Here is a 14555-nt window from a genome sequence, read left to right as displayed (position 1 = left end):
AGTACGCAGCGTAGGAAGTGGGCATGGCAGGGCACCGCGTTTGTGTCCTGCTTACACGACAGTTCAGCTGAAAGTTCAGCTTTGAGTGCATAATAAATAAATGCGTTGATATGGGTCGGGTCATTCTACCATGTACCCGCCGCAATAGTGTGAAAGTCCATGGTGCACTCTGTGGTGCTACATGACCCTTGTTTAAGCAGCAGCAACGACTGGCCACATACTCACCCCTGACGAGGGTGGTTGAATACCTCCTTAAACTCTGCAACAAACCCAGTGTAGTTCTGTAGGAGAGACGAGGGGGCTGAATACAAGGTGGTCCACCAGGCTCTTCTGGTCAGCAGTGAGATCATAAACGCCACCTGAGTCGGATCTGGTAACGCTGGCTGGTAAGCGAAGTATATTTCACACTGCACCACAAACCCCTCACACTGCTCCAGATCCCCCGAGTAATGATCTGAACAGGTGATGTGACTTCTGTACGGCGAGGGGCTCGTGGTGCTACCAGAACCTGCTCGGGTGGTGAGCTACTGTACGCAACTGTCAAGGTTGCCCATAACGGCTGGCCTGGCCTATTATTATTATAATTAACAATTATTATAATCTTCTCTGGTGTCTTTAGTGTTCAGTACAGTCTGTTCTTGTTCCTGGTTAGTGGCTCTGATCCAGAATGTGATAGATGTTTACAGGACAGGTTCAATGACTGAGAACTGACATGAAATATTAAAATAAATACAATATTAAAACAGTAAATAAAAATGCACTAATGTAATGTGAATATAATATACAGAATAATCATGTACTAAACATGGAAATCAGTACTGATGAAAGGAGAGAGTGGATCACCCTGTACTGTAGTCTGGTGTACCGCATGTATATGTATGAATTAGTAACTCACAACCAATCAAGTTATGTATTCTTGTGTAATCTGATGTTATCTGGACCAATCATATTACATGAGAGTGTCAGGTGAAAAGAGGGAACACCAATGTTATTTGGTCAGGAGATGCATATTTTAGAGAGGCATACCCTGTATCAAGAATCTTCATTTTCACCTGTAGATTCACAGAGAACATGTTACACACATGAGAAGAGTCTCTTGTTTCTTCACCAATTAGACACCAATTTTTTTCAGTCATGTTTCAATGTTGCCATCGTAATTGTAATTTTGTGCCTGACTGAGACTGTGTGTGTTCCAGGTGTGCTGGGTGAAGACATGTGGAGTGTAACTTACACTCATGAACGTGTGTGTGTTCTCAAAGGATCATCTGTTCAGCTCTCCTGCTCCTACAAATATCCTGCAGGACTCACAGTGACAAAGTCATTCTGGTTCATTAACTGGTCTGGTACTGAACCTGTGGATGTGAGACAGGAAGAGAGGTATTATGGGAGAGTGCAGTATGGACAGAACTCCCAGAACACCTGTAGTATGACACTCACTCACCTGAGAGAGAGTGACGCTCACACATATAAGTTCAGATTCTACACTGATAATTCTACGGGTAAATACACTGAGGAACCTGGAGTCACTCTGTCTGTCACAGGTAATTATAACATAAAACATTTTAGTTCATCATCAAAATGTTTTATGAAATATTACATAAACATTGTTAATAAAATCACTCACAGGTCTAACGGTTACAGTGTCAGACGGACGTGGTGTAAAGAATCTGATGTGTAGCTCCACCTGTGATCTGTCCAACAACCCCACCTACGTCTGGTTCAGGAACGGACGGCCTGTATCCAACCACAACACACCTGACCTGCGTGTGTATGACAGTAGTGATGGTGCAGGCAGCTACTCCTGTGCTGTAATAGGACATGAGGAGCTCCGTTCTCCTGCTGTCTGTGAGACGCCCACTTTAAACTGATTCTGGTTATTTATAGTAAACATGTTCAGAAACACTTTGCTGGGTGGTGCTGATGTCAGAGTTGTGGTTTAATATTCTTGGTGTTTCTGGTTTTGTTTTCATTTACTTTCTCTGTTTCAGGTGTTTCTAAAGATTCAGATCAGAACTGCTGGAGTGTGACTTATTCTGTCTCAACTATCTGTGCTCTGATTGGCTCATCACTGGATTTACACAGTTACTTCAATTTCCCTAATATTAAGAAGGTGACAAAGTCATTCTGGCACATTAACTGGTCTCCTGGTTCTGAGCCTGTGGATGTGAGACAGGAACAGGGGTATTATGGGAGAGTGCAGTATAGAAATAAGTCCCAGAACACCTGTAGTATGACACTCACTCAACTGAGAGAGAGTGACGCTCACACATATAAGTTCAGATTCTACACTGATGATCCTACAGGTAAATTCACTGGTGAACCTGGAGTCATTCTGTCTGTCACAGGTAATTATAACATAAAACATTTTAGTTCAACATCAAAATGTTTTATGAAATAATACTAAACATTGTTAATAAAATCACTCACAGGTCTAACGGTTACAGTGTCAGATGGACGTGGTGTAAAGAACCTGATGTGTAGCTCCACCTGTCCTCTGTCCAACAACCCCACCTACATCTGGTTCAGGAACGGACAGAGAATGTCTAACTGCACATCCGTCTCCTGCTCTGTACCTGCAGACAGATGTGCAGACAGATACAGCTGTGGTGTTGAAGGACATGAGAACATCACCTCTCCTGCAGTGTGTGAGTGCAGTTTACAACAAACACAACCTACACGCAACCCACACACAACCTCACACACAACCCACACACAACCTACACCCAACCCACTCGCAACCCACACACAATCAACACGCAACCCTCACGCAACCCACAAGCATTCCACACAACAACCCACACAGCAACCCACAAGCAAACCACACGCAAACCACACACAAACAACACGCAACCCACACACGCAACCCACACGCAACCTCACACGCAACCCTCACACAACAACCCACACAGCAACCCACACAGCAACCCACACAGCAACCCACACACAATCCACACACAACCCACTCATAATTATCAACCACTAGTGTTATTTGTGTGCTGTAACTAAAGTACCTCATTAATAACAATAACATGGAAAACTATATTAATCTCCCAAGCAGATTCCCCTAGAGGTTTAGAGGTTGTGTTTATTTTTAAAGTTAAATCTGTTTGTGTTCAGATTCCCCTAGAAACACCAGCGCAGTGGTGGTTCCCTCTGGAGAGAGAGTGGAGGGAGGTTCAGTGACTCTGACCTGCAGCAGTGATGCAAACCCTCCTGTTCTCAACTACTCCTGGTTTAAGCAGAGAGCAGCTGCAGACACACTGCTGGGAACAGGCCAGAACTACAGCATCACCAACATCAGCTCCCAGCACAGTGGACTCTACTACTGCACCGCTCACAACCAGCTAGGACAGCACAACTCCACCGCCGCCTTGCTGGACGTGTTATGTAGGTGCAGTTTTCGCCTTGAAACAGTGAATTCAGTATGTTTAAAATATAACATAGTGACGTGCATGAAAAAGGCAACATCTTTTTGACCAATGACACTTCTTTATTGGCAAACAGCTTTCTCACAAATACAAACAGACTGAGAGCTTCACTGTATAATGACAGAAGTGATTAATTTCTCCAACAACCTCCATCATGGTGCTTTACGCTAAACCCTACTTACGGCTCTAAGAGTCCAGTGGCATTAACCATGGTTAATAACACACAATATAGTGCCAGAACAACAATATCCATCAATTATGTTGGTGAACAAGAACCCGCGGTGCATGATGGGAGGTGGACGCAAGCCCCGCCTCTCCTGTTACCTCTCACACACAAGCCCCGCCTCTCCTGTTACCTCTCACACACACTGTGATTGCAGACCACCACCACCATCAGCAACCCTGCTCAGACCTGGTACAAGCACCTTCTAGCAGCCGCTCCACAGTGGTAGTGACGCTCTGATCAGTTACTGCATACACTTCTGGCCATTTGAGGAAAAAGTCCATACCCACGAGCACATAGTGGTTTACAACGTCAGTGCAGGAGAACGGAGTAGTTGCCCGGCTGTAGTATATAATTACTCTCTTGTGTCAGGGTTGGACCCAGGCACATGCCTCCTGCCGCCACTAGGCGGAGCACGCGAGCTAGACCTGGGGGCAATCAGGCACAATAGGCTGCAGGTGTTTGCAGCCTACTTAAGGCGAGCAACTTCAGCAGTCCTTTGCTGAAGTTGTTAGTTGTTGTTGCACTCGCAGCCTAAGCCAGTTACTCTTGCAGTGACTTATTTCTCTCAGTCTTCCGTTTCTCCCCTGAGTGTTCTCAGGTTTTGTCTCTCGTACGTTCTGTTTGTTTCTTCCCACTCTGTTCTATGTCGGTTTGTCTACCAGTGTTCTGGTGGACAGGCTGACAGGTAATCTGGTAGAAGCTTAGGTCTTGCCTACCTAAGCTTCATCTATTTTATTTCTCCTTTTGACATGTTGAGTTTCTCTGTGTAGTTCTTCTGTTGTTCCCTCTGGGTTTTTTGTTTTCGTTTTCCCGCTGTCGCGGAGGTTTCAGTTTGGCTGTTTTTTGCCGTTTTGCTTTTAGTGGGTTTGCACTTGAGTCCTACACTCCTCGAAACCATCGCGACACCACCGTGTTCAGGGGTGCCGCGTTACATCTTGCACTTGTGACAACACTGCCCCAATCCCCAGATGTGTCCATGTCTACAATGAACTGTCCACTCACCTGGGGAAGGCCCAGCACAGGAGTGGTGTACATCACCAGAACACCCCATCATCCTCATCAGACCACCAAAAGACCAGAACAACAATACGCCTTTAGAAGTCAGCTGGTGCAGGGGAGTACCACCCCCTCCTTGACACCCCGAATGAACCTGTGGTAATAGGAGGACAATCCCAGGAATCTCCTGAGTTCCTCTGTGTTGGATGGTGTGGGCCATTTTTGTACTGCCTTAACCTTTTCTGAGTCAGTAGCCACACCTTCACCACTGACCACGTGCCCCAGGAACTCGACTTCCTGCTGGAGGAGATGACATTTTTTGGGATGGAGTTGCAGGTTAGGAGCTCTGATGGCCAGAAACACTTGTTCTAGGTAGGCCACGGCTCCATCAAAACTTGGAGCGTGCATGAGCAGATCGTCCAGATAGACTATGTATCGCTCCCGCGGCGTCCAGCTAGAACTCGTTCCATTAAGTGCTTGAAGGTGGCTGGGGCATTGCACTACCCAAACGGCATCACGCTAAACTGCCACAACCTCGTCCCCAAGGTGAACGCCATCTTCTCCCTAGCGTCTGGTGTGAGCACCACCTGCCAGTTTCCACTACGGAGGTCCAGTGAGCTGAACCATGACAACCCAGCGACCTTATCCAGCGTGTCATTGATGCAGGGCAGGGGGTAGGCATCTGCCTTGGTGACCGCATTGAAACGGCGATAGTCCACCCAGAACCGTCAGCTATCATCCTTCTTTGTCACTGGTACCACCAGTGCCCATGGGCTGTTGGATGGCTCAATAACCCCAGCCTCCTCCATCTCTCTGGGCTTCTATTTCACTGCCTGATGTTTAGCGGGGGGAGGTGGTACGGGTGCAGCCGGATGGGTTGTTCTGGTTCGGTTGTTCTGGTGTCGATGGCGTGTTGCAGCAGGTCCGCCTGGGTTCAGTCCTCCTCCAGGGCTGTGAACACATCCACATGAACCTCCAGCAGCTCCCACAGTCTCTGGTTCTCACTGTGGCTGAGACCCTCCCTGGTCCACAACTCTCACACGCCCTCCCAGTTGGCACTGGATGACACGGCTACGTGGGCTGGGGTTCCGCACAGGTGTCCTTGATATGGTGGCTCTGGTCTTCTCCGTCTGTGGCCTCTCTTACCACTTGAGTGGGCTGCATCTATGGGGCCACTGCACCTGCAGCCTGGTTCCCATCACTGCGATTGCAGAGTTCGGTCTTCATAATATAAATACAGTTATGATGGAATTTTATCAAACTGAGTTCAGTAACATTTATCAACTACAACTGAATCAAACAGAGTTCAGTTCCACTAATCAGCACATCCCCCCCAAAAAAATCTTGAACATTATGAACACTACATTATATTGTCAACAAAATTTAAAATACCTTCCTTAACAACCAGGGATCTAAACTGGCCAAATTGATGTTGTAAAAATTATAGAGTTAATTAAACAGAGACAATTTGCATCTGTGAAAAGATCACTGATAGAGACGTATATTCATTTTTCAGAAGAGTTACTAAATGCAAAAATTAGGGTGTATAATGGAACACGCAATTGGCCTGTGAGCTAAACATACAGATTTGGCATTTACTGCAAAACCAGCATAAACATTTAGTTTTTATTAATTTGTTTTCTAAATGCATTTAAAACACTATCTATACAGTTTTAATGCAGGTTAAGGTTGATGTTCAAGGCTGTGGCTAGAGTTACACATTAAAGCTTGGATTAAATGTTTACAGGTTGGGATTCATGTTTATTTTTAAAGTTAACACCGTGTTTGTGTTCAGATTCCCCTAGAGGTTTAGAGGTTGTGTTTATTTTTAAAGTTAACACCGTGTTTGTGTTCAGATTCCCCTAGAGACACCAGTGCAGTGGTGGTTCCCTCTGGAGAGAGAGTGGAGGGAGGTTCAGTGACTCTGACCTGCAGCAGTGATGCAAACCCTCCTGTTCTCAACTACTCCTGGTTTAAGCAGAGAGCAGCTGCAGACACACTGCTGGGAACAGGCCAGAACTACAGCATCACCAACATCAGCTCCCAGCACAGTGGACTCTACTACTGCACCGCTCACAACCAGCTAGGACAGCACAACTCCACCGCCGCCCTGCTGGACGTGTTATGTAGGTGCAGTTTGCTGTGTGAGATCCTCTTGTGTTGGGAGTGTAATATGTTCAGTGACGTGTTGAGTTTCTCTGCTCTTCAGACCCTCCCAGAGTCCCGTCTGTTACTGACCGTGTGTCTGGGGACTTGATCACCCTGCTGTGCTACAGTGACTCCAACCCCAACAGCACTTACACCTGGTACAGGAAGACAGGAAGTGATGTCATACCTATTGAAAATGGCACCAGTTTAACTTTAAATGCAAGTACAGTTGGACCTTTCTACTGTGAGGTGAAGAATCACTTTGGATCATCCAATTCAACAGAATGGTCCTTCACAGCAGGTACGGTGTGGGCTGGGCGGAGTTCGTACACTGGTTAGAGACACTCAGCATGTAGACTGAGGTGGTCTTGATCTCTCTTCTCTGGTTCTGTTGCATTTGAGTTCACTGAGTTCTGTGACTGCACGTTTGTTTAAAGTCTTACATATGTGTGTAAAGTCTTCTCACTGTTGCAGATAACACAACTGTGATGTATACAGCTGCTGGAGTCACTGTGGGTTTGTTTCTGGTACTCGTTGCTGCCCTCCTGTGGATGAGGTGAGAAGTGCAAGACACATTTATCCCTCTGAAGTTGCTTCATAACATTTATCATATTCATAAAATCTGGTCCACTATGTGGGTCAGATGTTTCTGCTGATGTTTCTGTGGTGTTCTTGTAGAAGTCAAGCTGCAGCTCCCAGGAGCAGACGTGAGGAGAACAGTGTGAAACTCAGGACAGACGTGAGGCTTCATAATGACCCAAATGGTTTCTTTACTGGGTCTGAGGTTCTACTGGGCTGTACAGGCAGTGACAGATTTTACAGTGGCAGACTTTACAGTGGCAGGTTTTACAGTGGCAGGTTTTACAGTGGTAGGTTTCTCTTTCTCTCTCAGCATGACTCTACTCCTGTGTATGGAAACAGCTCTGCACTGGCCATGACCTCTGACCCCACACACTCAGAATTCCCAACTGACCAGGATGATGTTCAGTATGGCACTGTATATTTCACACGAAACCAGACACAGGAAGTGTCTCCATCGGCAACCACAAGACATATACCTGGCCCACCAGAGGAAGAGGACGTTCAATATGCTTCTGTGAACTTCAAGAGACTCTCTGCTGCCACCCTGTGAGCATATCATGCCATTACACCTACTAGAATTATAAAATGTTTACTCTGTGGCTGATTCTGATAAATGGTTCATAAATTCGTTCCACAGGTCTGCAGGAGCTGATGACCCGTGTCAGATCTACAGTCAGGTCCATAAACCCAAACCCCACACATAAGCAACGTAACACCCTCACCGTGAGCTCAGAGCTCTGGTCTCTAACAGCAGAACATGCAGCAGCTCTGGATCCTGGAGAAACGCTGAGATGTTGAATTTCAGTTTTCCAACAATCACCGTTCAGCCAGACAGGAGGGAGTCGGTGACGTTGGACCACTTTACTACCGTAAAAGGGATTTGGTTGTTCCTCTCTGAACACAGGAGGCTGATACCAGTGTTAGTACTGGACTAGTGTTCATGCACCGAACATGCTTGAATTGTGCTTAGTTGTTAGATGTTACATATGTATCCACAATATGTTAGTTATGTCTGGACATTCTGTTAGTTTGTTTTAACCGTAATATGTAATCAGTACACAGTGTAATGGCATTTGTCTGGTGTTGTAGTAAACTCTGATCTTAGTTGGTTTGGGCTATTGTAAAGAACATTGTCATATTACTGATTGCTAAGGTAATACAAGTATGAAAATATAGTGTGCATATTGAATCTTAATTTTTTGTGCTAAGTAGTAATTCACTAGTTAGTGTTTTGTCTACATATAAAGTATAAGAAGCATTTCTATATCTTATTTTATATTTTACTTGCAGTGTGACTTGTGATTTTTATAATTTGAACTTTCAAAAATGAAAGTAACTTTGTCACTTTTCAACATTACTGATTATTTCTTACAGTAATTTTGACTCTGGCTGGTTTTGCTTGAATTGTATTTTTGTGGTTTGACCTGGACTGTTTTTTGACCACACTGAATTCCACTATTGGCTGGTGGTAGACGCCATGCAGAGGGTTATTGTCCCATCATGGTTCCTGATTCTCCTCGTTACCATCCTCGGGTGTGAAGTTCTCACTTCAGTGTGTTTGGATCTTGGTTGATTCATCCTGGATAGTCACCCATATTCCCCCTTCACTAGTGCACAGTCTGCATGTTGTATTTGGGATGAAACCATGTTTTATTCATGTTTTATTTTTTATTCTTTATTCTGTTTTGTTTCCCATGTGTTTCTCCTGCCACGCCCATGCCATTTGTAACTCCGCCCCCTGATTATCATTCCCACCTGCTTCTAGTTGTTTCTCTTGTTAGTTCAGTGTATTTAAACCCTCTTCTTTATCTTGTTTGGTGCTGGTTATTGAATGTAGCTGTTTTTTGTAGTATCTGACTGCAAGTAAGTATTGAGATCTTTCTGATTATTGTTTGTCTGTATTGTAACCTGTGTGTTATTTCCAGCTCATGTTGTAAAGTGCACACTAGTGATCACTAGGGGGGTGTGGTACCCTGGCCCAGTGCCAAGGGAGCTGTCATGGCCTTGGTCCTGGGAATCGAACCCACAACCCTCTGGTCATAAGACCAGTTCCCTAACCACCAGACTGCCCCATTTTGATTCATTTATCTGTTCTTGCTGTATCGGTTCCTGTGTTTGTCCATCTGTTTCTTTCTTTTAATTAAAACACCTTCACTCGTGATTCACTCACACTTCTGACTTGACCCCAGTGTGTTAGACGCACCTTTTAATTTCATTGAATCGGCTAAGAAACAAAACTGAAACCATTTACCTCCACGTCTAGTAGTTTTAAATTAAATACCTAACAATACCCCTAAAAAACTAAATTTGAAATATCCAATAACCAAGTGTGACCATTTAAATTATCATTAAAAACCATCTGAATATAATGACGAATTTACTAATAAGTTTATAGCGGTATTTTTATTAAACATATATAATCATAAACAGAGAACTATGGTCACGGATGGGCATTTCACAGGCGGTTTATAACCAGAATGTCCAGATGCTAGTATTGTTCGCTAATGCTTAATTTTTTGACATGTGGGCAGGAAAGGCTATAACTGTATATGCTGCGCGCTATGAGACATTACTGGGTGTGGTCATACTCCGTGTTTGTTTACAGGTGAGCAAATATTCTGGGTTTAACTTTGTCGTGTTCATTTTATTTTGTTTCATGACGAGGAAATTGACTGCTAAGTGTTAGCAGAATAAAACATGCGGTTGCGGTCAGTGGCGGAGCCAGAGGCCCCCCCCCCCCCAACAGAGCCCGTGCCACCTCACTGGAAATTGTAATTTTAACCACTGGCGATTGGTCGATCGCGATATAATACTTAATTTGTGTCGATTTTATACTCTCCAAACCCCCCCCCTCGTCAACAATTTACACTCGCTCAAGATCGAATCTCTTCTCAAGTGATCTTGGCAACCCTGAATATGTGCTTCCTTTCGTTCATCATTTGTATATGGACCCTCTGATAAAGCCTTGGTCACCCTTTGGCCACCCCTTGAAAAAAAGTCTAGCTCTGGTCGCGGTAATCCTCAAGTTGAACTATAAGACGGGATGATTGTGTCTACTGTGATGTTGTTATTGATGTAATTGCTTGAATGATGCAATTTGAGAGCTCACTGCATCACGCACTGCATCATACATTCACATCATATTAAGTGAATGTATATTGAGTATTATGCATTGGTATCCGCGGCAGAATAGACCATACACTGCTGCGAGAAAGGCTATAAATGGATTTGCTGCACGCTATGAGACATTACTGGATGTGGTCATATTCCCAGGGTTGCCAAATTTTCAAGATCGCTTGGAGTGTGATTTGAACCTGGAGTGGGTGGCGAGTGTAAATTGTTGAGCGGGGTGGGGGGGGGGTTGGCGCCAGAGTGAACTAGTAACTCATTGAATCATATATGTGGATCAAAGATAAATAAACTGGATTTTTTTTTTTTTGCGTGAGAAATCGGAAGTGTGGCGTGAGAGCGTGTGAAGACGGTCAAATGCGTGTGTCTCACGCTCAATGCGTGAGAGTTGGCAACCCTGCATCCCATGAAAAAAGTTAACCTTTATTGTCATTACACATTGTACTTGTACATTGCGCAACGAAATTGGATTACAACCCCCTCCCCCTCTTGGTGCAATAGAAAATAGAATTTAAAAAATTAAATAGAAAAATATAAAATATAAACAATTAAAATTACTAAAAGCTATGATGTAGTGCACATTTGTATTTTAGCAGCAGGTCTGAGAGGAAGTTTCTTATCCAACTGCAGATGGTGTAAGTAAGACCAATGTCCATAAGTTTGACAGTCAGTCTGTCTGGGAGTATGGTGTTGAAAGCAGAGCTAAAATCAACCCAGAGCAGCCTGGCATAGTGTCCCTGCAGTTCCAGGTGGGAGATGGTGGCATGGAGCGCTGTTGCTATGGCATCTTCTGGTGATCTGTTTGCTCTGTATGCAAACTGAAGTGGGTCGAGGGTAACTGGGAGGCAAGACCTGATGTGGTGCCGCACCAGTTTATCAAAACACTTCATGATGACTGGTGTCAGGGCGACTGGTCTGAAATCATTTAGGCCGCCGATGCTGGCCTGTTTTGGGATTGGCACAGTTGTGGCTGATTTCAGACATGGCGGGATGAAGGACTGGGATAGGGATGCGTTGAAGATCTTGGTAATGACTCCAGCCAGCTGCTCTTCACATTCTCTGAGGACCCATCCAGTGACTCCATCTGGTCCAGCAGCCTTCCTGGGGTTCACCACCTTCATTGTTCTCCTCACCTCATGTTCATCCACCGTGAAGCTATAATCACTGCAGTCGAATGGTGTAGCTGCTGCTGTTCCTGAACTTTCCTTGTCGAAACATGCAAAGACGTGGTTCAGCCGCTCCGCCAGAGTTGGGTCATCGTTTGCCTTTGCTGTGTTGCTGGACTTGTAGTGGGTGAGATGTTGGACCCCTGCCACACTTGTCTTGCGTTGTTGTTGTTGAAGTGGTCCTCTATCTGCCTTTTGTATTCCAATTTGGCTTTCCTAATCCCCCTCTTCAGGTCCGCTCTGGTGGCGCTGTACTGTGCCTCATCCCCAGACCTGAAAGCTGTGTCACGTTGCCTCAGAAGGACCTGGACTTTATTCATCCAGAGTCTCTGGTTGTGGAGTAGAGTGTTCGTTTAACACACCATTTACTGCTGTGAAACAACATTAAAGAGAAGTCTGTCATCCACAACCTGGTGTCTGTCGTGACTGGGGACGGGGACGTGGACCATAGGTCACACCTGCATCTAGTTTGTCCTTGTTTGTTCATGTATTTAATCCCTGTGTTCTGTCTTCCTGGTTGTTACATTTTGAGCAGAGGCGGTTCTTTAATTAGGCAAACCTAGGCATTTCCCTAGGGCAGGGGTCGGCAACCCCAAATGTTGAAAGAGCCATATTGGTCCAAAAAAACAAAAAACGAAAGATGTCTGGAACCGCATAAAATGTAAAGCCTTATATAAGCCTTATAATGAAGACAACACATGATGTATGTATCTATATTAGCCTACTATCAAAATGACAAGTTAAGTTAGCTACAAATCTACAAGTCAAAGCTACAAGCTACAAGTCAAAATGACAAGTAAGTTAGCTACAAATACATAATGAGCATTAATGATTAAATATTTATTCTCCGTGCAGTGTGTTCTGTAGAGAACGACGCACCACGTGACTCCTCCGTTATAGGACGCTGCCTCAAGTTTAACTTCATTACAATATTATTGAATTATGTTTCATTGATTTGATAAAATTAAAGAAATTCAATAAATAAATCCGATTTTTTATGTCATTTTTTATTTTTATGATTCGAAAAAACAACAACACAATGGAACGTGCATAACATGCCCCTTATCTGGGCACTAAACAAAGTACGATAAAACGCAGGCTCCGTTTATAAAAATAAAACCGCAACCCGTTTAATGTGTCAGACGTTTGAATTTGGACACCCATAAATCTTTGTCAGCTATATCAGCAATTTCCATTTCAAGGTCAGCTTGATTTACTCCTGGAAATGTGCTCAACAAGGATGGATCAATCTCCAATGGGGTGACAGGAAAAGAGAGTGTAATTTTTTCCTTTTGGAAATAGCAAAATCTGCTCCCAAATTCAATTTGCATATCAATGATCACACCTTGTAAATAATCATGGTTGAGTGTGTGATCATGATGGGCTTCTTTGAATTCTCTCTAGGAGGGGAAGTGGGAGAGTGTGCCTCGCTGTACATCTCTGGCAAAGACAGTCAGCTTGCGCTCAAATGACAAAACAGCTTCAAGCATTTGCAGTGCAGTGTTTCCCCGCCCCTGGAGACTTTCATTCAGCTTGTTTAGGTGGCTTGTCATATCCACAAAAAAGTGCAGTTTTTCGAGCCACTCGTATCGTCCAGTTGCGGGTAGTTCATATTAATGAACACATATTAATAATATAACTAGGGTAGCGTTCTTTCACTTGCGCAACATTGCCAAAATTAGAAACATATTAAATATTAGTGATGCAGAAAAACTAATCCATGCATTCATATCCTCTCGTTTAGATTATTGCAACAGTCTCCTAGCTGGATGTTCTGGTAAATCGATAAACAAACTCCAGCTGGTTCAGAACGCTGCAGCACGAGTTTTAACAAAAACTAAAAAGTTTGATCACAATCTTAGTGAACTTATTGAACAATATAACCCAGCACGTTCACTTCGTTCACAGGACGCAGGGTTATTAACTGTTCCTAGGATCAAAAAGATCACAGCAGGTGGAAGAGCCTTTTCTTTTAAAGCTCCACAATTGTGGAATAATCTTCCTGCCTCTATTCGGGACTCAGACACAGTCTCAATGTTTAAAACTTGATTAAAGACTCTTCTGTTTAGTTTGGCCTTTGATTAATCTGTTACATATTTACTACATCTCGTATCTTTTCTCCGAGGTTCACCTGGAGAGTAACATTGCAGTCAGAGCCTACAATACCAGCATCGCTGCTCCAACACGGAATGAAAGCCTGGCGTTCATCAACAGACATTTACAGTGACAATATCATAACCCAGAACTTTCATTTTTACCTTTACTTAGTCTGATTGTGTGATTTGTGTGTGACTTGTGTATTTGTCTGTATTTTGTGTAATTTGTGTGTTAACGGGCCGCCCAATGGAGGATGGGTTCCCTTTTGAGTCTTGGTTCTCCCAAGGTTTCTTCCTAATCCCCACCATCATAGGGAGTTTTTCCTCGCCACTGTCGCCTTTGGCTTGCTCATTAGGGTTCTGGACCCATAGTATTGTTAACCTTGTAAATCCTGTAAAGCGCTTTGTGACATGTGTTGTGAAAAGCGCTATACAAATAAACTTTGATTGATTGATTGAGTTCAGGTCTTTGCTTTTTAGGAATGTTTTCACGTGTTATAAACAAGCGACAAAGTGACGCAAAACCTCACCCTGGACAGCCATCAGACTTTGTTGTGTAGCAGTAGATCGGAATATACACTTTCAACTTCATCAAGCAAAGCACGGAACTGATCTCGATGACAAGGTTCATCACCGCCATACACTCCGATGAGAATGTTTGTGCACACAGCTATGGCGCAAATCTTCGTTGACATAAATGTTGAAATTTAATTTTATTTATTCTACACATGCTTACAGCATGTTAAGAATGTTGGTGCCATGTTTGTCTCAAAAAAAACAAAAA

At 44.0% G+C, this 14555-nt stretch overlaps 2 protein-coding genes across 2 annotated transcripts in view; both read left to right on the top strand.

Annotated features, from left to right (window-relative positions):
- Nucleotides 1-14555, top strand: part of LOC143487654 (sialoadhesin-like) — a 178546-nt gene that overhangs the window by 46859 nt on the left and 117132 nt on the right. Inside the window, exons 8-9 of the mRNA XM_076986707.1 lie at nucleotides 3118-3387; nucleotides 6507-6776. Coding sequence (XP_076842822.1) covers nucleotides 3118-3387; nucleotides 6507-6776 — 540 coding nt within the window. The remainder of the gene's footprint in view (nucleotides 1-3117; nucleotides 3388-6506; nucleotides 6777-14555) is intronic.
- Nucleotides 6856-9029, top strand: LOC143487725 (uncharacterized; the record flags this gene model as incomplete). Its single annotated transcript, XM_076986845.1, has 5 exons — nucleotides 6856-7099; nucleotides 7273-7354; nucleotides 7477-7537; nucleotides 7691-7926; nucleotides 8018-9029. Coding segments are annotated over 5 exons (690 nt in total), but the record flags the coding sequence as incomplete, so codon positions are not given.

Source organism: Brachyhypopomus gauderio, unplaced genomic scaffold, assembly GCF_052324685.1.
Source record: "Brachyhypopomus gauderio isolate BG-103 unplaced genomic scaffold, BGAUD_0.2 sc49, whole genome shotgun sequence".
NCBI lineage: Eukaryota > Metazoa > Chordata > Actinopteri > Gymnotiformes > Hypopomidae > Brachyhypopomus > Brachyhypopomus gauderio.
Note: the sequence above shows the minus strand (reverse complement) of the source record. Positions and strands in the feature narration are given on the sequence as shown.